The 27,286-nt window shown below is 35.8% G+C and overlaps 1 protein-coding gene and 1 pseudogene across 1 annotated transcript; one reads left to right on the top strand and one right to left on the bottom strand.

The window, feature by feature from the left end:
* LOC148585757 (uncharacterized) overlaps window positions 1–13,197 on the bottom strand; it is a 70,469-nt pseudogene extending 57,272 nt beyond the window's left edge.
* Window positions 13,198–22,050: 8,853 nt separating this feature from the next.
* On the top strand, window positions 22,051–24,021 carry LOC132180998 (transcription factor TCP4). Its single transcript, XM_088516576.1, has 2 exons — window positions 22,051–23,407; window positions 23,669–24,021. Exon 1 carries the CDS (start codon window positions 22,371–22,373, stop codon window positions 23,370–23,372), a length of 1,002 nt encoding a protein of 333 aa, XP_088372702.1. The 5' UTR covers window positions 22,051–22,370; the 3' UTR covers window positions 23,373–23,407; window positions 23,669–24,021.
* The last annotated feature ends 3,265 nt before the right edge of the window (window positions 24,022–27,286 follow it).

Here is a 27,286-nt window from a genome sequence, read left to right as displayed (position 1 = left end):
CTTTGGCTTTACTAACCTTTGAGGTAAGGATGGTGCATTCACCTTCTCCATTTTACTTACCTTCGATATTGAGGCTTCATCCGGAGCTGCTTGATCTCTTCAGTTCCTATGACCTTGCCATTTTTTAGAATTGTGATCGCTTTTAGCTACTGATGAGCCCCTGGATTGGGTATTGCTTGGGATGGAAATTCACCCTGCTTTCTTTCACTCGGCTCCTTAGCCATTTGCACCCATTTGTACTTCCAGTCTTTGAATAGCTTGCTCAGTCCTTTGAATGGACTGGTCATGCTTGGCATTGGTTTATTGTTGTGCAATCACAAATTGTTGTACAAGACTCTCCAGGTCATTCTTCTTTGGCTCTTGAACTAGTTGGACTGCTTGTTGGGGACTCCTCTACTACCCTTGAGGATTAAGAGCATTTCGATTGTTACTCCATGAGAAATTGGGGTGGTGCGCCACCCTGGATTGTAGGTATTGGAGTATGGATTGTTCTTGGGAGGATAATTGTTTTGTCCCACATAGTTTGCCTCTTCTTGATCTGCAAATGGATACAAAGGACAAGTCTCAGTGGTGTGATCAAAATGAGAACATATGCCACATACCTGGAATTGTGTGTCTTGTTGACTATGTGAGATGTTCTGAGCAGTCATGGCTTTGACAATCATATCTAGCTTTCTTTCCACAGTAGCCATCTGATTTGGAGATCCACCATTTAGGTTCACTTCATACATGCCTTTACTTTTTACTCCTTGCCTCTGGAACAGAATTGTTGGGAGTGCTCACTTAGTGTTTCAAAGAGCTCCATGGCTTCCTCATTGCTCTTTTCCATAAGTGCACCTCCACAAGCTGAATCAATCATCCCTTTGTTAGTGTCATATAACCCTTCATAAAAAAATTTGTACCTGATCATCTTGAGGGATGTTGTGATGTGGGCACTTCAAAAGCAATGCATTGAAGTGGTCCCATGCCTCGAAGAAAAGATCTCCATCTCTCTGTTGGAACGTTTGAAGTTCCCTTTTAAGCTGCTTTGTCTGATGAGCTAGGAAAAACTTCTTTAGGAATTTATTGGCTAACTCCTCCCAAGTAGGGATGGAATTTGCAGGCAAGGAATTATACCACAATTTAGCATTATTTTTCAAAGAAAAAGGAAAGTGGACTAACCTGAGTCTCTCTGGAGTTAGGCCTTGTATGTGCTGAAGCTTGCAAAGATCAAAAAATTCCTTAAGATGCAAGTTAGGATCCTTAGTAGCTGTGCCCCTGAAGTGAGTCAATGCATTAAGTATCTGTGGGGATATATAATAATTTCCATCCACCTCCGGTTTATAGGCTATGCATGATGGCTGGTTGAGATTTTTCGGGATGAAAAAAGCCTGTTTCATCGGTCTTCGAACCGGTGGTGGATTCACCTCTAGTGGTCTTGGCACTAGTGGTGGGTTCTCTTGCAAATCTTCCATTGTTTCCTCAACTTCTTCCTCTTCTTCTATATCCGAGTTGTCTCTACGCCGTTGCCGAATTGTCCGCTCAATTTCAGGATCGAGTGGAAGGATGGTTGAGTCTTGAGATCGACGACCTTGCATAAGTTGAATTGCCTCTGCAGTCAAAGCAGCTTCAATGTTGCTACCCGGGTGCTCCCTGGAAATGTGCTCGATCGCAGGTTATTGTGCTCGATCACACTGCGCTAGATCGCAGTGACAGAATGCAAGTGCCGCAATCTGAAACCAAAACAGAAAACAAAAAATTAGAAAAATAGAAAATATTTTTTGATTTTTGATAAAAATTTAAATTAAAATTAAAAAATAACAAAGATAAAGGAAAATAATTCTAAACAAAATTTGCCGCAATCCCCGGCAACGGCGCCAAAAACTTGTTATGTAAATATCTACCTAAATTAATAGGCAAATAATTGTACATTTTACCTGCAAGTGTACAAGGTCAACATAGTAGTATATGGTGCAAGTACGGGATTATTCCCACGAGGATTGCTAAATTTTGCTTAAAATAAATCCGTAAGTAAAATAAAACAAAGATTGATTTTGAGTTGATAATAATAAAAGGTATGGTTTTGATATTCATCACTAATTATATTTAGCTAATATAACAATATGCCAATGCTTTGATCATGTTATGCATACTTAATGTTTGTCAACCTAAGGATATAGGTGTCTACTCCTTTAGCTATTGATTTCCCTAAGCAACGAATTAGGCATGGGTGTCAACTCTAATTCTTTTTTTTCTTAACGGATTTAGCATGGGTGTCTACTAAGTTGTTCTTAAAGAAAGCATGAATCTGTGGAAATCGACAAACACATGAGGCCTAGGGCATGGGTGTCTATGTTGTGCAAATTTATTTAACTCGCAAGTGCACGAATCAATTGTAGTTTAATGGATTGCAAGTGCGAGGTCGATCCCACAGAGAATTGTATTTTTGAAAGAACAATTTAAATCTAAACTAATTAAACCCTAACCTAGTTCCAAAAGGTTTTGCATTTTGATTTTAAGAATTAAAAGATAAACATAAACTAAATAAAACAAAAGATAAAGACTAAGGTTTGGGAATTCACACTCATCGAATCATAACAACATACTTCTATGTTTATCAATATTAATCTGAAGTTCTCACAATTAAAATCTTAAATATGTTTTACTATACTTCAAACAATTAATCAAAACCATCCCATGTATCCATTCATTGCACAAATCACAAGAGGAATCCAATATCAATTAAATCATCAGATGTATCCGTAAATCACAAAAGATATCCAATCTTAATTGAAACACCAAATGTATCCGTAGAACAAATCACAAGGGATATCCAATTATTTAGGCAAATAAAATCAAGCAATCAATTATGTGAAATTATCTTAAATCATCAAGTGTATCATTGAATCACAACAAGATATCCAAGAATCATGCCACATATTGAAAAGAAGTAAAACAATTGAAATATTAAACCCAATAAAATCAGATAAATAAAGACTTACATGAAATTATTGATGTTCTTCATCGGTAAGGCTTCATCCCCAACCTTAGTTAGAAATTTAGCTCCACATAAAAATAAAATCTAAACCTAAAACTAAAGAAAAACTAAACAAAAGAATTTTGCTCTCTGAAATTGTGTCCCTTTTCTTGAATGCAAAGAAGTCTATTTATAGGCTTAGGGAAGTCCTAGAAGCCCAAGTAAACCTAGATAATTCAAACGTCTGTCTCCCAGTCAAAATAGAAGTCTGAAATCGGAATAGGATTCGTCCAGATTTGTGTCCTTTAATTGTGGGGCGATTTTGGCATAGAAACCGTCTGAATTACGAAAATCCTATTTCACAACAAATTGTAGTATTTTGAGCTAGTTTTCCAATGCCGTTTGAATCACTTCAATCCGATATTTGAGCGGAGAGTTATGGTCAAAATACTAAGACGTGTGCAGAATCTGAATTTGAATCCGATCCGAAATCTTATCCAATCTGAACTTTAATCTGATTTAACCTTTTTCTTGGATTTGGTTAGACTTAACCACACAATCTAGGTCTTCTCAAAGTATTCTTTCTTCCAAACTTTGCACTTTTCCCTTTAAAGCTGCAGTTTTTCTTCAATGACCTACAAAATACTAAAAACACAAAACTAACACAAAATATTAAATAACGACACAGCTAAAGGATTAACTAATGTAAATAAAGGGGTCCAAATATGCAATATTTGACACTTATCAAACACCCCCAAACTTACATTTTGCTAGTCCCTTAGCAAAACAAAACAAAAAAATAAAATGAAAGCAAGAAACATAAATCCTCTTTCGTGGGAGAGACGATTGCATTTAGCATATGCAACAAGCCTTTTAAACCCCTAGGCATCCCTAGTGGACGAGTAAAGTCTCGTGAGGGCTTAACAGGAATGATACCCACAAACATTGTGTACTATGTTGTTAACAAGAGAGAAGTTTCACATAAACCATGGTTCTTATTCATGAGTAAACTTAAAAAGACAAACACCATCATAACAGTCAAAAGGAAATCCAAAATCAAATTACTCATAAATGGAAAATTGAAACCTCATATGTTCTGAAGTGTGTAAAGTGTAATTAGCACATAATCATGAAGCTTTCAGTTTAAACTCAAGATAAGTTCCATAAAATTTGAAAGAATCCCTAACAAATGAAACAACCAAGGCAAGATATGCATTTTTTTCACTTTTTTTTTTTTTTTTTTTTTTTAAAGAGGCTCTGCAATGTCTAACTCCCTTAAGCTTTCTAATTGACCCATGTAACAAGTGTTAAGCCAATGACTCCCAAGCCAGGTAGCTTTAGGGCACTAGATGTAAAACATCTCTAAGGGCTGAGTAACTTAAGTCAAAAAGGCTACGAAGCCAGACGAGCTATATCTTAAATCAATATTGAATTTCACACCTTTTGACACGAACACTCAAAGCTTAATGAGGCAAGAGGTCCGGTTACTCAGCAAAAAACTCAACATGATCTTTCTTTTCTTTTTCCTTCTCTTTTTTTTTTTATTTTATTTTATTTTTTTATTTTTTTATATCTTGCAAGCCAATGGTTATTCATCAATAGGTCATCCAACAAATCTAAAAAAAAACAAGCTTAAGCTCAAACATCATACTTCATAGAAAACATGCTAATGTGCTCATAAAATTTTATCTCAAAAGAAGTGAAATCTCTTTTACCCAAAAATAAGTCAAATGACTCAGACTCCTAATGACATAATGATGATGTTCAACCCTTTAAGCAAGCTAATGAAATGCAAACCACAGTCATAGTTTAACTCAAACTTGACAAAAACATAGCATAATTATTTTTTTTTTTCAAATTTTTTAACACAAAAAGACAAATAAACAAATAAGAACAAAAATAAATAGACAAAGTGTTTTTCCATACCCCCAAACTTGAATTACACATTGCCCTCAATGTGTAGTATAGAAATACATTACCAGAAGTAAGGAAATCTGAGTGTGAACAAGGCCAGGGCATCCCCCAAACTTAAACACCAAAACACCTGTCAACAAAAACTAACAGCAATATATTTTCTTTTTCACAGAAACAAAACATCAAAAGATTAATTGCTGTTAGAAACAAATAAAAAAGAAATGCAATATAATGAAAAAGGAAAGAAAGAATTTGTGGAGTGAAGTGCAGAAAATAAACTGAAGTAGAAAACTTTACAGTGTTTTCCTCGATCATGCGGATGTCCAACCAATCCCTTCCACCCCTTCTTCTTCAAAACTTCATACCCCTCTAGAAGGAGATTTCGCCATCTTTTGTAGACTAGCTTGCTTCGGAGGATCTTCTTAGGAAAGTGGTTCCTAGATTTGTGTGCTTGTGTGCACAAGTCTTTGAGTATCTTGACATAAGATGGCTCTTTGAGACATTCAGGCGATGAAGCTTTGGGCTCTTGATATGTCTTAAGAGGGACAGTGATGCAGGCAAGAGCTTCAGTACTCACTTCCATGTCACTGGGTAGATCAGGATCTGTTGGTGGCTCACTGTTCTCATGGTGCTCAACTTGCTCAGGGTGTTCAACTTGCTCCTCTTTCTTTTCCTCCTCTTTGTTATCCACAATTTTCCCACTCTCTAGTGTGATGGTGACTTGGGCATGCTCATTATAAGAATTTTCGGAATCATCCTCATCAATCATGTAATACCTTTCAGCCATCAGCTGACTTTGAAGCTCTTCTTCCTCTATTCTGTTGAAGTCAGCAACTAGATGACCGATCTGTCCTTCTATCTTGGACATGGCCTGCTTAAGTTCTTGTATGTCTCTGCCATTAGCCATGTTGGAATTCCTCAGCTCCTGTACAACTTGATTGGTAAAACCTTTTAGCTCTTGTATAGCTTGTGAGTTGGAATTCTTGAGCTCTTGTATAGCTTGGGAGTTGGACTGGTCGACTTTTTCTATTAATGTTTTCATCATGTCTTCCAATGATGACTGCGGTGCAGGCTGTGGCTCTTGAGTGGTAGATTGATAAATAGGAGGTTGAGCTTGATGATCGAACTGCGGATATTCTGAATGGTGCAATTCATCAAATTGGTGAGCATAATTTCCTGTAGCTTGAGCTGACCATGAGAAATTAGATTGGTTGCTCCAGTCCGAGTTATAACAATTAAAATTTGAATCAAACCCCGGGTTGGAGAAATTGGTGTTCATTTGTTCATATGAAAAGTTAGATCTAGCTGCTCTGATTTGGTCTAATTTGTCCCATAAGTCATCGAGCTCAGCTCGCAGATCTGGACAATTGTTTTCCTCGTGATAAGGATTGAAACAAAATGAACATGGTTTATGTGGGCAAAATTTTTGAGGATAGTTGGTAGGAGCTGGTGTCCTATAACTAGGAGAGGCATTAAAATCATTAAAATGAAAATTCATGCTTCCCCCTCACTTTTTAGCATGCAAATATCCCACATAAAGCATTAACCTCTTCCTTTTTTTTTTCTTTTTTTTTTTTTTTAATAAACTAAAAAAAAAAAAAAGACTAACAAAATTAAAACTAAGATTTAAAAAACTCACAAAAAGGACCAAAAATAAATTTTTGGCAAAAATCTACGAAACTGCTGCAGTTGCTGCCTATGCTGTGAGTGCGCTCGATCGCGCTAATGTGCGGAAGGTGCTGCGGTAGAACTATAAAACAAGCCAAACAACAAGAAAAATCTATCTTTTTTTATTTTATTTAATTTAATTTAATTTATTTATTTATTTTATTAGTAACACGAATAAAACAAAACAAATTGCAGAAATATAAAATCCTCATTATAACTAGTAGAAGAATAAAACTAATTTAGAAATAAATTGGTTTCAGAAAATGAACAATTCCTCGGCAACGGCGCCAAAAACTTGTTGTGCAAATTTATTTAACTCCCAAGTGCATGAATCAATTGTAGTTTAATGGATTGCAAGTGCGAGGTCAATCCCACAGAGAATTGTATTTTTGAAAGAACAATTTAAATCTAAACTAATTAAACCCTAACCTAGTTCCAAAATGTTTTGAATTTTGATTTTAAAAATTAAAAGATAAACATAAACTAAATAAAACAAAAGATAAAGACTAAGGTTTGGGAATTCACACTCATCGAATCATAACAACATACTTCTATGTTTATCAATATTAATTTGAAGTTCTCACAATTAAAATCTTAGATATGTTTTACTATACTTCAAACAATTAATCAAAACCATCCCATGTATCCATTCATTGCACAAATCACAAGAGGAATCCAATATCAATTAAATCATCAGATGTATCCGTAAATCACAAAAGATATCCAATCTTAATTGAAACACCAAATGGATCCGTAGAACAAATCACAAGTGATATCCAATTATTTAGGCAAATAAAATCAAGCAATCAATTATGTGAAATTATCTTAAATCATCAAGTGTATCATTGAATCACAACAAGATATCCAAGAATCATGCCACATATTGAAAAGAAGTAAAACAATTGAAATATTAAACCCAATAAAATCAGATAAATAAAGACTTACATGAAATTATTGATGTTCTTCAACGGTGAGGCTTCATCCCCAACCTTAGTTGGAAATTTAGCTCCACATAAAAATAAAATTTAAACCTAAAACTAAATAAAAACTAAACAAAAGAATTTTGCTCTCTGAAATTGTGTCCCTTTTCTTGAATGCAAAGAAGTCTATTTATAGGCTTAGGGAAGTCCTAGAAGCCTAAGTAAACCTAGATAATTCAAAGGTCTGTCTCCCAGTCAAAAGAGAAGTCTGAAATCGGAATAGGATTCGTCCAGATTTGTGTCCTTTAATTGTGGGGCGATTTTGGCATATAAACCGTCTGAATTACGAAAATTCTATTTCACAACAAATTGTAGTATTTTGAGCTAGTTTTCCAATGCCGTTTGAATCACTTCAATCCGATATTTGAACGGAGAGTTATGGTCAAAATACTAAGACGTGTGCAGAATCTGAATTTGAATCCGATCCGAAATCTTATCAAATCTGAACTTTAATCTGATTTAACCTTTTCTTGGATTTGGTTAGACTTAACCACACAATCTAGGTCTTCTCAAAGTATTCTTTCTTCCAAACTTTGCATTTTTCCGTTTAAAGCTGCAATTTTTCTTCAATGACCTACAAAATACTAAAAACACAAAACTAACACAAAATATTAAATAACGACACAGCTAAAGAATTAACTAATGTAAATAAAGGGGTCCAAACATACAATATTTGACACTTATCAGTCTACTCCCGGTTCCCCATGTTGATCAACCTAAGAACCCGGTGTGGATTTCTTTTGTTACTTCTCATTAAATCCAGGACTCGGTCATCCAAATTGATTTAATTAATTAGTCCATACCACATGCATAAGTTGATTAGGCAAACACATATGAGGAATTCATAAAAACAGGAATTAATCAAGTTAAATATCACAACATGATCATCAAAAAGGAGCCAATATTGAAAAATTAAATAAATATAATTAGGGCTTCAATCTAGCCCTACTAAGTAAATTAGTTACACATGAGTTTGATGTTAAATATCTTCATAAAATAAAATAGAAAGGAAAAGAATAAACCCGAAAGTTGAACTTGAAGAGCTCCAATTCTTCCCCTTGGAAATTGTCTCCCTATTCTAAAGGTTTAAGGGTCTACTTATAAGCCTTAGGAATACTCTAGAAACCCTACAAAATGTAGGGGTTTGAGTCCTAGTTCGCACAAAGCTTCAAAACCCTAAAATCACACTTTCCATAAAGAGGCTGGCGGCTGTCTTGCTCCTCTCGCACAGGTGCGCTCGATCGCAGCCGGTGTGCGATCGATCGCAGGACAACGATTGATCCTCTGTGTTGAGCGCTCGATCACAGGTGTGATCGAGGCTGTTGCTTGTGCACACAAGCGCACGCTTTGCGCTCGTCTCGGTCTTCACCTGTAGTGCGCTTAATCACAGCTCCCCCGCGATCGATCGCACAACCAGAGCCTCCAATTTTCCCCAAAATAACTCTTTAAGCCCAAAGCTTTCGAAATTGCTTCATTTTCTTCCAAAAGCCTACAATAACAAAGAAAGCACAAAAAAGAACTAAAATGGTAGAAATTAATCAAAACTAAAGGATTAACAAATGTAAGTTAAGGGCTAAAATATGAATATTTTGGCACTTAACATGTCCTTCGGCCATGGTCTCAGTGGGACGCTCTCTTACCAAATTAGAATTCCTTTTAGATCTAAGTTGTCAAAGAGTGCGTTCAATGTTAAGGTCGCAAGAAATTAAAGGCAATGATAAAGAACCATGACCCAACATAAACTAAAGAGAAACAAAAAGAAAAACAAAAAATAAAAGCTCACAAATGGCCCTGAGATAGTAGCATAGCGTGCTTGATCTCCTGGGCAGCTTCAGACCTGAGCAAAATCAAAAACAACAAAAACAAAATAGAAAATAAGATTAGAAAGAAAAATAAAGAAAAAAAAATTAAGTTAGATTTAATCTTTAAAACTTAATAAGGCAACTGTTAAGCAGTCGACAGTAAAAGCGCCAAAAATTGATGCGGTCTTTTTGTGTGCAAAAATATCAATAATAAAATGACCACTCGCAATAGGACGAATCCTTGAAAGATAGGGTTATATAGAGGGTGTCGAATCTTAAGGACTGCACTGGTGTCGTTATCAAGTTTTTTAAAATTAAATATAACTCAATTAAAAGATGATTGTTGTTTTTGGATTTATAAAGTAAATGTATAAAATAAAGCAAAAGTAGATTGTGATGAGTGTTGTGAGTTTTAATGTTACTCGCAAGTGCACGAGTCGTTTACAATATAGCTTTTGCATGTACAAGGTCGAATCCATAGGAAATTGTGTTTGTGTAAATGGACTTTTATCTAAACTAATCCTATTTTAACCTAGTTCCAAATTTGTGTTAATTTTGTAAATTGAAAATAAACAAACATGAATTAAAACAAAATGAAATTAAACAATGGATAAAATACTAAGGTATTGGAATCAGCCCTCACAATCTCATAGCAACAACTTTCACGTTCATCAATATTTTCTGACGTTTCAAATGACACATTTTATGTATGTTTTACTTTTACAAAACAAATGTATCAAAACATCCAAAGTATCCGTTCTTTGTACAAATCACAAAGGATATCCGATGTAGTTCAAAACATCTAATGTATCCGTGCTTTGCACAAATCAAAAGGGATATCGAAAGTAAACCAAAAAATCCGATGTATCCGTTGAACAAAAGACAATGGATATCCAATATATAACAAACAAAACAAGCAATCAATTAAAAGTGATTAACAATTAATTGAAATAGAAATAGAACAATGAGAAATACGATTCTTATCAATGGAAAATATCAATGTACATGAAAATTAACTGTTGCTACTCATCTATGAGGCTTCATCCACAACCTTAGTTGAAGGATTTAACCTCTCATGACTACAAACATTATATAATTGATAAATGAATTCACGAAAACTAAAAGCTTTCAAAGGGAAACAAATTCAGAGCTACAAATGCGAAGAAATCGTCTAAATTATACTGAACGACGCCCCTTGGGCAGCTTCCCCCCGTTTCCCTAGAAAACTATGATATTTATAAGCTAATTTTAGGGTTTCAGCATTTTCAGGTCAGATGAGTGGGCTCGAGTGCACACTAGGTGTGCTCAATCGCACTTACGCAAATATCAGTTCTTCTTACAGTGCAACGCGCATGCACTAGTGTTGGCTTGTGGGCGTGGTTGCGCTAGAGCGCAACCCATTTGTGAACGAGCGCACATGCGCTTGAGTGTAGGGTTGTGCGCTCGATCCTTTATCCTTCAGATTGCTCTTTTTCCAACTTTCTTCAAGACTTTGTAACTTTTACCTTAAAGTTGTAGTTTTCTCTTAACAACCTGCAAAACGCTAAGATACCAACACTAACAAAAAATCAGAAAATAAAAAAACTAAAGGCTTAACACACGTAAATTAAGGGGCCCAAATATGCAATATTTGGCACTCAACAAATATCCCCAAACTTACATTTTGCTAGTCCCTTAGCAAAAAAAAAATGAAAAATAAAATCAAAACATGAAACATAAGTCCACTATCGTGGGAGAGACGATTGCATTTAGTATATGCAACAAGCCTTTTAAACCCCTAGGCATCCCTAAAGGATGAGTGAAGTCTCGTGAGGGTTTAACAATAATGATACCCACAAACATTTTTAGCACTATGCCATTGACAAACATGAACTTCCACACAAACACATGTTTTTTACTCATGAGCATGTCTAACAAATTGAACACCACAGTCACATCATCAGGACATCCAAAAATCATTTAACTTATAGATGGAAATTTGAGACAACACATGCTCCAATAAGTGCAATGTGAGATTAACATACAATTATAAGGCTTCAATTTTTCTCAAAGTTTTGTGTACTTTAAAATTCATAGAAATTCTCTTATATGAAAACAACCAAGGGTTAAATCAAAATATGCATTTTTTTTTTTTGTGTGTGTGTAGGCTGTGCAATGCTCGGCTCCCTTAAGCTTTCTAATTGACCTATGTAGTGAGTGTTGGGCTAGAAACTCCCAAACCAGATGGTTTCAGGGCATTAGATCTAAAAACATCCCTATGGGCTTAATGACTCAAGTCAAAAAAGCTACGAAGCCAAACTAGCCATACAAACAACCAACTTGAATTTCACATCTTTTTACACGAACACTCAATGCTTAATGAGGCAAGAGGTCTGGTTACTCAATGAGAAACTCAAAATGATTTTACTTTATTATTTTTTTTTTCAAGCCAAGGTTTCATCCACAATTCATTCTAGAAATCTCAAAATACACACTATCTAATTCAAATCTCATTCTTCACAGATCCTATGCTAATGTGCTCGTGATGATCAACTCGTACATGTGAAGTCTCTCAAAACCAAAAATGAGTCAAAAGACTCAGATTAATAACATGATGTGTTCAAGATGTTAAACAAGCCCATGAAATATAAACCACAGTCACAGTATAACTCATGCATAATCAACAACATAGCAATTTTTTTTTTTTTTTTTTTTTAAGCAAAACAAACAAACAGACACAGGCACAAACAAACAAACAGATAGTATGTTTTTCCATACCCCTAAACTTCAATGACACATTGTCCCCAATGTGGTAAGAAATACAATACTGTGGGATGAGGAAACCGGAGTGTGCAAAGGCCAGGACATCCCCCAAACTTGAACAGCAAAACACCTGTCAAAAACTTATAGCAATTTTTTCACAGAACAAGCATTATTAGATCAGTTTTCTATTAAAAAAAAAAAAGAAAAGAAAATAATGAAAAATAAAATGAAAAAGGAAAGAAATTATGAAATGGAGTGCAGAAATTAAAATGGAACATAAAATTTACAGAGTTTTTCCCAATCATTCGGATGTCCAACCAATCCCTTCCACCCTTTCTTCTTTAAACTTTCATAGCCCTCTAGAAGGATGTTCCACCATCTTAGGTAGCCAATCTTGTTGCTTAGAAGGATCTTCTTAGGATGATGGTTCCGACTTGCTCTCTTATTTGCATAGATCCTTGAGAATCTTGGCATAAGATGGCTCTTTGAGACATTGAATAAATGAAGCTTGGGGTTCATGATGTGTCTCAAGAGGGATTGTGCTGAAGGAATGAACTTCAGTACTCACTTCCTTGTCATTGGACAAACTTGGAGTTGACGAGGGCTCAATTTGCTCCTCTTTTTCTTCCACCTTGTTGTTCTTAATAATGAGAGGCTCAGCCGCTAATGAAGATGGGTTAGGGAAGGATATCTCAGTGGTTTCCCCATTATCAGTCCTCATCTTAAGAGCGGAGTCCAATAAGGCATCAGCTTACTCAAGTAACTTGTCATGGTCTAGGTCACATCCAAATTGAGCAAAGCACTCTCCCAATGGGTCCTCCAAACTTGGCTCGTTACCAGTCTCCTCAATGGTTTCCTCACTCCCAACTGTGGTGGTGGCTTGGACATGCTCATGATTAGAATTTCTAGTGTCGTCCTCATCAATCATGTATTGCCCTCTAGCCATCTCTTGACTTTGAAGCTCCTCTTCCTCAATTTTGTTGAATTCTGCAACTAGATGATCAATCTTTCCTTCCAACCTTGCAATTTCTTGAGTGTTGGCCATGGTGGCATCCTTGAGTTCTTGACTGGGTTGGTTGGCTGTTTGCCTAAACACATTGAGTGCATCTTCCAACGATAATTCTGATTGTGGCATTTGAATGGTGGATTGGCCGATTAGTTGCTTGAAGGATTTGAGAGAGTCTTCCAATAAGGATTGATAGTCGTAGGATCAAGGATGGGAAGATTGGTTGTTGAACTGTATATATTCAGGATGATGCAGCTCATTGACTTGGGGAGCGTAATTTCCCATAGCATGAGCTTGCCAAGAGAAATTAGAATGGTTGCTCCAGTCTGGGGTGTAAAAATTGGAATTTGATTCAAACCCCAGACGGGAGAAATTGGTGTTCATCTGCTCATATGAAAAATTGGAAAATTGTCCAAATGATGAAAAATTTCCAACATGATGATGAGGATTGGAGCAATACGAACATGGTTCATGTGGATTAAAATGGTGAGATGAGTTGATAGGAGCAGGTGTCCTACAATTAGTTGGAACATGTTGCAACCAATTAAAATTATTCAAAGAATACATGCTCACTCTCACGCTTGAAAATGCAAATATCCCACATAAAAGAATAACAATTTTTCTTTTTTGTATTTTTTTTGTAAGAAATAAAATTAAAAAAAAAAAAATGAAAACTGACATAGTAACACAAAACAAAATAGAAATACCAAAAATTAAAAACAGAAAACTCAAAAACTCACAAAACGGACCACACATATGTTTGGCAAAATTTTCGGTACTGGCCCATTTTGGTGCAGTCTGCAAAGGTGTGCTCGAGTGCAGACTAGGCGGGATCGAGTGCTGGCACGCTGATCCGTCAATGGTGCTGCCCACTGCGTACGTGTGCCCGAGCTTGCGCAACAATGGGTCGCACGCAGATGTACGGGTTTCGCTACCGGTGCTAGCTCTGCACAAGTGCGCTCGAGCGTAAGTGACTTGCGCTCTAGCGTACGTCTGCTGTGCGCTTAAGTGTAGGCACGAAATAGGTGAGCGCAAGTTCGGCTCACCTTGCTGCCTTGTGCTCGAGTGTGCTCGAGCGTGCTAAGGTGCGCTCGAGCGTACCTCGTTTGGTTCGTTCGGCAGGGACTGCAATAGAAACAAAAAACACCACAAAACACTCTTTTTTTTATTAGTAATTGCAAAAACAAATTAAATTAAATTAAAATTGCACAAAAGAAAAATAAAAGAAAAGTGCTAATTATAACTAGTAGAAAAATAAAATCAATTTAAACAAAAATCAATTTTCACAAATACAAACAACTCCCCCGCAACAGGGCCAAAAACTTGTTATGAGTTTTAATATTACTCCCAAGTGCATGAGTCGTTTGCAATATAGCTTTTGCAAGTGCGAGGTCGAATCCACTGGGAATTGTATTCATGTAAATAAACTTTTATCTAAACTAATCATATTTTAACCTAGTTCCAAATTTGTGTGATTTTTGTAAATTGAAAATAAACAAACATGAATTGAAACAAAATGAAATTAAACAATGGATAAAAGACAAAGGTATTGGAATCAGCCCTCACAAACTCATAGCAACAACTTTCACGTTCATCAATATTTTTCGACGTTTCAAACGACACATTTTATGTATGTTCTATTTTTGCAAAACAAATGTATCAAAACATCCAAAGTATCCTTTCTTTGTACAAATCACAAAGGATATCCGATTTAGTTCAAAACATCTGATGTATCCATGCTTTGCACAAATCACAAGGGTTATCCAAAGTAAACCAAAAGATCCAATGTATCTGTTGAACAAAAGACAATAGATACCCAATATATAACAAACAAAACAAGCAATCAATTAAAAGTGATTAACAATTAATTGAAATCGAAATAGAACAATGAGAAATACGATTCTTATCAATGGAAAATATCAATGTACTTGAAAATTAACTTTTGCTACTCATCTATAAGGCTTCATCCTCAACCTTAGTTGAAGGATTTAGCCTCTCATGACTACAAACATCATATTATTTATAAATGAATTCATGAAAACTATAAGCTTACAAAGGAAAACGAATTCAAGGCTACAAATACGAAGAAAACGTCAAAATTACACTAAAAGGCGCCCCTTGGACGACTTCCCCCGTTTCTCTAGAAAACTATGATATTTATAAGCTAATTTTAGGGTTTCAGCGCTTCCAGGTTAAACGAGTGCGCTCAATCGCACTCGTGCAAATATCAGTTCTGCTTGCGGCGTAGCACGCATGCGCTTGTGTTGCCTTGTGGGTGTAGGTGCGCTTGAGCGCAAACCATCTGTGATGGAGCCCACATGCGCTCGAGCATTGGGTTGTGTGCTCTATCCTAATCCTCCATATTGCTCTTTTTCCAACTTTCTTCTAGACTTTGCAACTTTCACCTTAAAGCCGTAGTTTTCTCTTAACAACCTGCAAAACGCTAAGACACCAAAACTAACAAAAAATTAAAAAGTAACAGAACTAAAGGCTTAAAAAACATAAATTAAGGGGCCCAAATATGCAATATTTGGCACTCAACAATGAAAGAGAAAATAGGGGGTTGATTTCACTACTAACCGTATAACAATGGTCAATCATAAATCAATAAGGAAAATCCATATTATGCATGATATAGGGCTCGTCTCACTCGAGTACTCAAGAAAATACCATAATTAAGAAATATGTAAAATCCATCTTTGGTTGGCACAAACCGTCTGCCTAACCTCTAGATGGGGTACGGTCCGTCTTTCCTAGGTATGGACTATCAAATATTTTAATAAGTTACACACAATCAATGCATAAGCATAACTGATCTTAGGTTAGTACTAATAGTCTACCTAAATTACACTAAACTAGGGTGTAGACAAATTCACCTTTCCTAGGCATGGTTTATCAAATCCTATTAATCATATGTCAATTAAAACTGTTGTGTAACAATCATTCATATAATCACATAAAATATGAATGATTGAGTTCAATCAATATAAAAAGTTTTCTAATATAAGAGAAGAATTTCATTATAATTAAATATAAGCATTAAAATCAATTCTCACAGTTATACAACCATCATTCATATAGAAAATTCCAAATTAAAATACAATTAAACCATTTTTCCTTGGAAAGGGCTACATCAACACCCTATTACGAGTTTAGCCGCTCATGGTGGTGTTGGGATGGCCTCCTGCCATGTTCATATGCTCTTCAAGCCTCCAAGAAGATATTTTCTGTCTAAAATTAAGTACACCTTCTTTTGAAGCTTAGGGGTCTATTTTTAGGGAGCAAACAAGTCTTAGAAGCCCTAGAAATCCCAAAAAAATTGTACTTCAATCTCCTAGTCAAATTAGGAAGCCATCCAAATACAAATCGGAATAGGATTCATCCAAATTTGCGTTCTTGTATTGCGGGACGATTTTGGCATAGAAAACGTCAGAATTTGGAAAATAATATATGAACAATGATTTGTAGCATTTTGAGTTAGATTTCTAATGCCGCTAGTTTCACCTTAATCTGATATTTGAGCCGAAAGTTATAATCGAAATATTAAGACGTGTGCAGAATCTGAAATTTAATCCAATCCGATTTTAACTCCAATTAAAGAAATTCCAATTTAATCATTTCCTTGATTTGATTAAACTTAACCACTTTATATAGGTCCTCTATTATGATTGGTTAAGCTTAACCACATCTTCTAGGTCTTCTCAAAGTTTGCTTTAAGCCCAAAATCAATGGAATTTATTACATCTTTATTTGAAACCTAAAAACATTAAAACAACACAAAATCAAACAAATAACAATGCTAAGTAATTAACACATGCGAGTTAAAGGGCTTGAATGTGCAACATTCGACGCTTATCAGTAACGAAGTGGAAACCTTTCGAAAAACTTTTTAAAAGTAAAACCACTGGAGGGTAGCCAAACCTAGGAAATCACTATAAGAATATTCAGATTATAGACACAAGGAAAGTTACAACCCTTTTGCATATCCTAGGCTCTGTAACATCAACAAGCTTCCCGCTTGTATCCTAACTTGACAATCTTCTTGTAGTGCACCTCCTTAATCGGAACCTCCGATTGGCTTCTTGATGTTGTTGACAATTTGTGATGAGGGCTTAAACTTTTACTCTAAGAGAGACTAACCTTAACACTCAATATCTTAAACACTCTCTTAGCACATGAGATTCTAATGTAGAAATCCTTAAAATTTCGTATATAACAACTCCCTATATATAGACTACAAGAAATCCTAATACAAGTTGAAATAGGAAGAAAACCTAGTACAAATCATAATATGATTCATCTAGTTTTGTGTCCTTATATTGGAGGACAAATTTCGCATAATAAACATCTGAATTACTAAAATCTTATTTCACAGATAGTTGTCTTATTTTGAGCTACCTTTCTAATTCCCTTGGTTTTACCTCAATCTAATACTAGAACCAAAAGTTATGATCAAAATATTGAGACGTGTGCAAAACACAAAATTTAGATTTTAACTCCAATTAAAGAAATTCCGATTTGTTCATTTCCTTGATTTGATTAAACTTAACCAGATCATATAAATCTTCTATTATGATTTATTAAGCTTAACCACATCTTAATCATATCTTGATCAAATTGTCCGCAAAACAACTTGCATCCAGAATTATTTTGTCATTGAATTAGCCAATTAAAAAACCTAACACTCCTTTGTTTTCTCATTTGGGACAGAATCTCTTTAGTTAGAATGTGAAATTTGCGTGTATTTTGGGGACTTAATCTTCAAGCTAGGCTTAAGCATTTGTTGTTGAAAATTGCTTGAGATATCTTACCCTCTAGGGCAAACATTAGTAGGTTTGGCTCAAGATGCAGAGGAGGCTTGGGTTTACCCGTTTTGTAAGGGTCCTTGGGAGATTCTTTGTCATATTGCTTGGCAAGAATCCTTTGGAGAAGTTCTCCTTGGCCCTTAATCATTGATGGTTTCTCTAATAAGCCTATAGTGGAATGGATTTTAGCTATTATTTTTCCTACTAAAACACTTGCTATTTCGTTTTCTGTTGTTAATAAATTTCAGCTGTTTGCAGCCATTACCTTGGATTATATTTGGAGGGCAAGAAATATTTTAGTGCATGATGGTGTTCAGCCCGTGCCTTCTAGTATTACTTTCCAAATTACCTCTTCCTTGGAGCACCATCTCACGGCTTGGAGAGATTCAGCCTCTCCTTCCTTTTGGTTTCCTCCTTCAATTGGCTGGCTTAAAGGGAACTTTGACGTTTCTATATGTGGCTCTATCTCTATTGCAGTGGGAGTCATTAGTGATGCTTCTGGAAACATTATCATGGCAGTTACTCATAAGTTACCCTCCACAGATGCTCTAGCTGTGGAAACTTTTGCTGCTCTTCTCACGTCTCGCATGGTTGCCTATCTGACCGGTGATAAATTTTGTATTGAAGGGGATGCTCTTTTGGTAGTGTTATCTATTAATAATCCCTCCCTTTTCTTTTTTTGGTCTTTTGCAAATTGTATTTCTGACATTAGCGTTACTTTATCCTCATTTTTCTAGCTGGAATGCTTCCAAAGTGTCTAGATGTGCCAATTATCATGCACATGGTTTAGCGAAGTGGACCGATTCCCATTTTTTTTTTGGAAGCATTTCCATAGGGTTTCCTATTCTCTCTTCCATTCAGATCGGAGGTGGAAAAAACACTCTCCTATAACCTTTTCCTTCATTTGATTAGAAAAGGATTTAAAAAAAAAAAAAAAAATTGCGTGTACTGGGGCTTTGAGTATTGACTGATTTTTTCTTCACTATTTTTGAATTGCAATATATATATATTTTTTTCATTATTGCATTAGTTTGTCCACGTACCTCACTTTAAGGGAACCCACGTAAATTTTGGTGTTCTTTTGTATGATTGTTTTGTTTTATATATTGTAATTGTGGTCTTTTGGTGAACAAGAAATAATATTATAATTTAGTAAATTTTACAAAATAACTTCCCCTATAAATATTTAAAAATAGTGAAAAGTGTACTTCTACTATACAATTTACAATGTCCTCTTCAAGCTTTCAATTGTAGGAATGTCATCTCAAACTATCATTGATGAGTTGTAATAAACTCCCTCTATACAAAAGAAAGAAAAAAAATGACAAAAATACAGTCCGTACAAAAATTAGAAAAAATTCATAAAAGACAAAAACAAAATAAGCAAAATATACTATAGAAATTTCCACATTTAATGACATTTGAATAGTGATGGTTTTTAGAAAATGTCACTAGAATGCAACTTCGTTTGAACAGTTAAAAAGTCGCATTTTAGTAAAAATGTCACTATTCAAATGTAATTAAATGAAAATTTTCTGTAATTAAATGCAAAATTTCTGTAGTAAAATTCAAAAAAATAAAATAATAAAAAAAAGGACAAAATTCAGGAAAAGTGATTTCTCTCCATTTTTTTTTTCCTTTTTTTGTTTTTTTTTTAATCTAGAATATTTTTGTTATTTTCTTTTAGTGAGGGACCTAAAAGATTTTAACCCACTGTTGTCCTTAACTGAAAAATACAAATTAAAAGTGCCAGCTGCTTTAAAGGCCTTTAAGAATGCGTCTCATAATTCAGTGGCGTAGTACTTCTTGAAATGTCATAGACGCCACACATAAATTTCTGCTCAATAATGCTCCTGCGTTCATATCCATGATCCGCCACCGTCTACATCCCGTAGCCTCTGCTTCATTGCAGTGGAACTGAAGAGAAAACTTTTTCAAAACTGATTTGTGTCAGCCATTAACAGGCACCATTTTTCATCTCAAGCTATAGATATATATATATATATATATATATATAGACGAGTGTGGACTAGTACTGGACAGGGAGGGAGGCGTGGGGATAAAGTTTTTGGCCATTAAATATTTAGGTCATTGTCATACAAGAGCCAAAAAGAAAACAAAAGAAGGAAATTCGGCGTAGCAGAATGTGGTCCATAAAACTGAAATAACTTTCAAAGATCCTTCCAAGATATTGAAGTGCAGATCATGGGGTTATCAGAAAACTTTCAGTGGATCAAAACTAATTAAAATTAATGGTGCAGTAAATGAAGTGGTAAAGAAGTGAGCAGATAGAAAAAAAATAAAAAATAAAAGTGACGATATTTGTGAGGCTGATATGATCTTCATGCTTTGCCTCCCAGATTTGCATATATATGCAGCACGTTATATGTAGCATGAATGGAAAGCTTTTGGTCACCATGAGTAATATATAAGCTATAGTCATAATTCTTCTGCTTTTTCTTTAGAAAAAATAAATTAAAAATCTCATGATTCTTTTTGCTTTCATGATTATTATTAGTACCTTATCCTACCCTTTTGTCTCAATTTCATCATGCCTGCACTTTATGAATAAGATTCAAGGTTTATATTCTCAAATTTGCACTTGTGTACGGGGGGTGTCACTATTTCTCGCAAGTAGAAAGCAAAACCAGATAATAAAATAGAAAAAATAAAAAAATAAAATCATCTCAGTTTCATACCACTAGCTAGGCCAATATGCTTAGAATAGACATGCATTTTTTATTTTTTATTTTTTTCTATAAAAATAAAAAAAAAGGAAAAAGAAGAGTAGCACGTGTCCCAACAGAAAGACTCGGGCGGCATACTATCAATTTTTTCATTTAAAGAATCGCAGGGAATTCAATGAAAAAGACAGTGGGCCTTTGCTTATTAGCGTGCAAGGAGGGAGAGAGACCTGTCGAAAGGAATTGTGGGCACTTCAAATATCAAGCCTTAGAAACCCTTTTGCATATCAATTTTCCCAACTTGCTTAGCCAATTGGTAGAGAGTGGCGACCTACCAAAACAACACAAATAAAAAAGAATACTAGGGAGAGTCTAGTGGCACACCTTGCTGCTTCTTTAGAAGCAGATGTTAATTACAATAAGCCCTTCTTCTTTTTCTATATATATATATATATGTGTGTGTGTGTCTTTGTATTGTGTATTATCTTAACTTACTTTTTAACTTTGATATGAAAATGGCCCATCAAAGGAGTAACAGATTGATATTCTTATTATTATTTTTTTTCTTTTTTCTTTTTTCCCACTAAAAGTTTCAGAATTTCTAGGAAGAATAATGATTCTGGGGGTGCAAAGCTGTAGCAGAAGATGGAAAGTGTAATAGAAGAAAGGATGTTTGTCCTTTGTTTTTAAGTGAAATCAATATATGTTACTGGTGGGAACTATAAAAGTACAGAGAGGAGAAAACCCGAAAAAGCTGTTAGATATCATTATCAAACCCTTCAAAAGTAGTGGGTGGAAGAGGTGGCTATTGAGAGTCCTCTCTTTATCAACCATGGCTCTAATCATAACTTATCTGCTTATAACAAAACAAGTCATTAAAAAGTTACAAATACACATAAAAATATAACTGTATGTGTAAAAAGAGAGAGAGAGAGAAATTGGGCAAAAAGACTAGGGTTAGAAAGATGAGTAGATGAGTTTGGTTTGTTGTTTACAATTTTTTGTGCTTTTTGATGACCAAAGCCAAAGCTATTAATCCCAACTCTGACCAAAACCTGCCACCCTTTGCAGAAGCATCAACAGCTCTCATAGGCCAAAGGTACGATTCTCTCTACCATCTACTATTCCACTTCCACCCTCTCTCTCTCTCTCTCTCTCTCTCTTCCTGCACCTTCACTCTTCTCATGCCAAGTACAAATTCCACAATATCATTCCGGATTTCAATTATAAAATAAGGTTTTTTTTTTTTTTTCTCTTCTTTTTTTTCGTCAGATTTGTGTAGTGATTATGAGCAGAAGTTGAAAGTTGTAATCTTTCATTATTTTCTAAACATATTTCTGTGCCCACATAGAGAAACCCACCAATCTAGTCCACTGCATGTCATTTTAGTACTGTCTGTAGAGATGCAGATGGATGGATGAGTTGGTCATAACTTTTATTATTATTTTTTTGTTAAAGTTGAACTAAATTTCTGGCTTCTTTCGTATTTTCAGTGTGGGGTTTTGTATTTATTGGTGTTATTGGGGTGTGGACTCCGGAGATTGCAGCGGCAGGATTTTTGTTTTTTTTGGGATCAGCAGAAGTATCAGGTTTCAGAGCAGATAAAGAAGAACAAGCAAGAGGCAGAAAAAGGAAGCAAATCAAAAAGTTGTTGGAAGAGGAAACTAAGAAGGCTAGGAATCTGGATTATCAGAGGAATCATCAACATATCGAGCAAATCCTCCAAAACGAATCCATAAATTCCTACCAAACAGAAGCACCCAACAAACAAATTTTTGGCGAAATCATAGAATATGCAGAGCATAGAAAAGCAATGGGCATGAAGAGCGCCGGAGGGGAGATAGTCCAAGTCCAAGGAGGCCACATTGTCCGATCCACCGGCCGGAAAGACAGGCACAGCAAGGTGTACACGGCGAAAGGTCCCCGAGACCGGCGGGTCCGGCTCTCCGCCCACACCGCCATTCAATTCTACGATGTACAAGACCGGTTAGGCTACGACCGGCCTAGCAAAGCCGTGGACTGGCTCATCAAGAAGGCCAAGTCGGCCATTGACAAGCTAGCGGAGCTGCCGCCGTGGCATCCAATGGGTAATTCTAGCGCTGCAGCAGCAGAAGAAGAAGACCCAAATGCAGGGTCGGCAGACATGGCAATAGCAGAGCAGTCAGAGTCTTCCGGCTACAACTTTCAGCTCCACAGGCAATTAGCTGAGAACCCAGATGAGAATTCAAACTTCATTTCACCGGCTTTAGATTCTGAAGCCATCACAGATACCATGAAATGTTTATTCCCGACAACCTCTGCAACCTCCTCTCTCAATTTCCAGAGCTACCCACCTGACATAATTTCAAGAAACTCCAACCACACCCAAGATCTTGGCCTATCTCTCCATTCTTTCCATGACCATTCAGCTCCAAACGACCAGAACCTTTTTGCAGGCTCCGCTCCGGTCGGATTCGATGCCAATTACCAGAGAATGGTTGCTTGGAACAGCGACACAAGCGCAGAAAACAGAGGTGCTTTTGTGTTCAACTCTCCAGCATTGGCACAACAAGCATTGCTAGGCCAAGGCTCAGCATTTTCACAGAGGGGACCCCTTCAGTCCAGTTTTGCACACTCAGTTCGGGCTTGGGATGATCTTTCTATTGCTTCATCGCACTACCAGAAAACACAGCCAATTCATCAATCTTCCATGTTCGGAGGCCGGTTCACCACCGACGGATTGCCGGGGTTTTGCATTCCGGCGACAATTCAGGGTGGGGAGGAGCAAAGTTCCAGTAGGCCATCCTCTACCTCTCCCAATTCCCACCAGCATTGATTGAACAAAAGCAGGACTAGTTTCCTCGCCATTAGGTACTCAACTTAAATTCCCGTTTCTTCTTCCTTTTAATGTTACTTCTGTTTGTTCCCGTGGAAAATTTATCTAAGAAAAAGTTCTTATTCCCATGTTTTGTTTCCCAAACAAAGAATAGTGCAAATAAATGAGAGTAATTTCTGTCATAACTTTTAGATGTATTGTTTTAATTAAACATTATCAGACAGCATTTTCCATTGAAACAAGCAGAGTAGGTTCAAGTTCCTCTCAAATTGAGGTTTTTTTTTTTTTTTTTTTAGGATTTTGAAGATTCTACTGTTGGATAATCGAATGGGAGGAAGAGATTGCAGTCAATTCAATGGTCTACCGTGGGAAGAAATTATCTGGTTGGATTCAACAGTTTGTTTTTTCTATGATTAATTTGAGTTATTTTATTTTGGATGCTCTATTGCTTACTACTAAGCATGCTGTTTTAGCTCAACTTTGTTTAATAGGTGCTTAAATTGTTTAAGTAATTTGACTCTCTGAGATTATGGTCCAAGTTCTCTTTGTTTTTGTTAAAACGCATGTGTTCAACCCATTGAAAAACACATATCTAGGTCCATTGTATATATCGGTGAGCCGGCGATACTTTAAAAACAATATTCAGTAAAAAACTGTTTCTGGTCATGCTCGACTGAGGTTAAAACAAAAACACCATTCTTTTGTTTTGTTTTGCTTTGTTTTTTGTCTCCAAGGTACAACTGTAATGGAACAGTACATGAACCAACGAGTTTCTTTTAACATTATGCTTCTGTTCAAACCATGTTTGTCAATATGCAGCGGGAGTAAGATCCTTTTCCATGTGCAATTTCAAAAACATTTTTCACCCTTTTTGGAAATCTATGTTTTCATACAAGATTTTCACGCCGGCTGATGTAACCTATATTTTAAGTAACCTATATTTCGCCACTTAAAACACATCACATCATGGTGTGAAAATCTAGTCCGAAGAGTGTTGGAATCCATGAGATATCAGACTCCCATATTGAATTCTCTGATATTAGATTCTCATATCTCATGGACCATGAACCAAAATTTCTTCCCATGAACCAATACTGTACTGATATGGTTGCAATGTCCATGAAACCTTATCATGTAGCTTCACTGATTCTGGAAAATTTTTTGTTTTTTGTTTTTTTGTTTTTTTGTTTTTTTTTTTTTCTTTTCTGCTGTTTCCATGAATTGAGATTTTGCAGACATCTGATCCTAAAAAGGGTGGAATTAGAAAATATTTAGAGAGGCAAAAATTACTTTTTTTACCGGACTTTTATTGGAAAATCGTCTGCAACTTTTATCCATGAACTTGGTCCTGTGTTGTGTGCCAAACTCTCTGGAACAGGGCTCTCTTATTGATTTCAGTTTTTTTATCTTCTCTTGCTTAAAATTTTGTTATTTGAAATCAAATCTTGGGGTTCTAAGGCAAACAGACACCCTTATGTTTTCCTATATCTGAGGAAAAAGGTTGTCTTGAGACTCAAATGTACTTCCTATCTGCTTGATTGTCTCAGTATATTGAAAACCAGGCTAAAGTTTGAAGTTAGCCTAGAGTAAGGGGCCAAAGGATTGAATGGAAACTTATTTAGGGTATGGAAGTAACCTCTAAATCGAGGGGCCCTTGTAGGTGATCTGCAAGCTTTAAAGGGTATGGAAAGGGCACTAGCTACCTTAATTAGTTACCTGGAAACTTTATTTCTTATTCTAGGCCTAGTATCTCCACAATCTTGAAGATCAAGTTATTATATAAATTTGTAAGCATTTGATATTTCAAATTCAAATTGAAATTGGGTTTAAGAAATTGACAGATCCTTGATTGCTGTATGTAATGAAAACATAATTTATAGCTGATATTTCATCATTGGCTTTCTGATACCTACGGCTAATAGAGTTCTGTTAGAGTGAAATGTGTCCTTATATGTAATTTCATAAGAATATAGGGAGTGATATCTAAACTTTCTAGAAGAAGGTTAGGTGTACCCTAGGGAGCTTCCTCTTGTAGCTGTTATATAATATTATTATATTTGGCTTTTCTATTTAATGAACGAAGGAGGAGGAAGAAGCTAGCTTTCTTTCCATTTCAATTTCTTCTGTCTCATTTCATTATTAAAAATACAAGTTCTGACCCCAATGCACATAAAAGCATGTATATATGCAGCAATTTTAACAGAAAATTGGCAATAGGAAAATTAATCCAAACCCACAAAGTAATAAACCCAATTCACAATTATTAACACATAAATTTCTTGACGAAAACCTTTGAATATCATATGACTATGAAGTAGGGAAATCCAAAAAATCAATTTATTAAGAAATATTCAAAGTACAAACAAAGTATACTTATAACCATCGTAACAACTTAAAATTCTATACGGCAAAAATCACCTCTACTTGCCTCCTACCGCAACAACTCCAGCTTTTTACTAGGCAATCTTTCTTCTTGGTCTGTGTTAGAGAGAGAAACACCAAGAGAGCCAAACAAGATTAAGTTAATATACATATTAAGATACAACTTTTAACTTAAAAGCCTAAACTAATGGGTTTGGGTCCACTTAAGCATATTAATCATTATTATTATTATTATTATTATTATTTATATTTTCTCAATGTAAGACATAAACCTCACAAGTGTATACACAACAAATATCATCTTCCCATAAGAATGCCACCCGTAATCCAAGAAAAATGACACTCTTTTTACTGGAGTCAAACCAAACGCTAAAAATCATGACACTTGTATTAGTAAGAGCAAAAGCTACCATGGCTTGTTACTAATTGTAAGTTACCATGGCTCTGATACCAATTTTTAAGAAAAGAAACATCAAGAAAGTCAAACAAAAGTAAATTAATATAAATATCAAGACACCACTTCTAGCCCAAAAGACCAGTGGGCTTAGGTCCGCCCAAGTAATAAACAACTTATATATATATTTTCTTGATGTAAAATACAAATTTCATAAGTGCACACACAACCGTCTCCTTTCCAAACTTAGACTTCAAAAGATTAATGAAGATGAAGCGAGGTTTAAATGATCACTCCAAGACAATTACACAACCAAAGCTCTCAACAAAAGCTTCTTTTAGCTCACCACATAGAATGAAGCTAAGTTCTCAATATGAAGTGCTTTGATAGCTTAGGCTTCGCACATAATCGTGCAACCACATCCTTATCTCAAGAAAGAGAAAGAAAAAAAAAGCCTAAGTTTGCAGTTTGCACGTTAAAATCCATTGAAAGTAATATAGGTCATCGAGCGGTGTCAAGATGTTTCCGTTCCTTTTTGTTTTGCTTTTGATCTACTCATCTACAACAAGTTTGAAGGATCCCATCTGTTCTTCCGAACCTGCGGCTTGGAAGTATCGGCGTCGTCATCACCACAGCCACATTAGTTGAATGACGCCGCCATTGCCACTGTTCCCTTCACCAAGGATTTGGGATTGAAGATTAAAATGTAAATGGCTCAAGGTAGTTGTGGGGTGTTGGTGTCGGTCAACTATGTTCTGTATGGTGTTGGAGAGAGTTGACGCTGGAGAAGATCGTACGTTGTAGTGATCTGTCGTTTGGGTTGCTATTGTATTGAAGTGTTAATGTCGATAGGGTGTACGGAGCTCTCTGTGTATCCTGGATGTGTGGTATGGGTGCTCGTGTGGTGGCAGGAGATAATTGCTTCTCTATGATTCTGTCGAGCTATAATGTTTTTTGTTTCTCCTGTGTGGCTTGGCTACCTGTCGGGTTGTGCCGTTGTGGTTTTCAGCGGAGTCTGTGGCCGCCGGTGGCGAAAGTTGAAGACGAACTATAGTTGCTCAGTGGTGGGGATATCATGATATTCCTATCAAGGATAAGGATCACACTATCCGAGATATCTTATTCCTACTCTAGCTTC

This window comes from Corylus avellana, chromosome 5 (genome assembly GCF_965113065.1).
Source record: "Corylus avellana chromosome 5, dhCorAvel1.hap1.2, whole genome shotgun sequence".
Classification (NCBI taxonomy): domain Eukaryota; kingdom Viridiplantae; phylum Streptophyta; class Magnoliopsida; order Fagales; family Betulaceae; genus Corylus; species Corylus avellana.
This window is presented reverse-complemented; position numbering and strand designations above follow the sequence as displayed.

Coding starts and splice junctions, on each gene's coding strand:
- LOC132180998 (XM_088516576.1), top strand. CDS start 22,371: ATGGGCATGAAGAGCGCCGGAGGGGAGATAGTCCAAGTCCAAGGAGGC.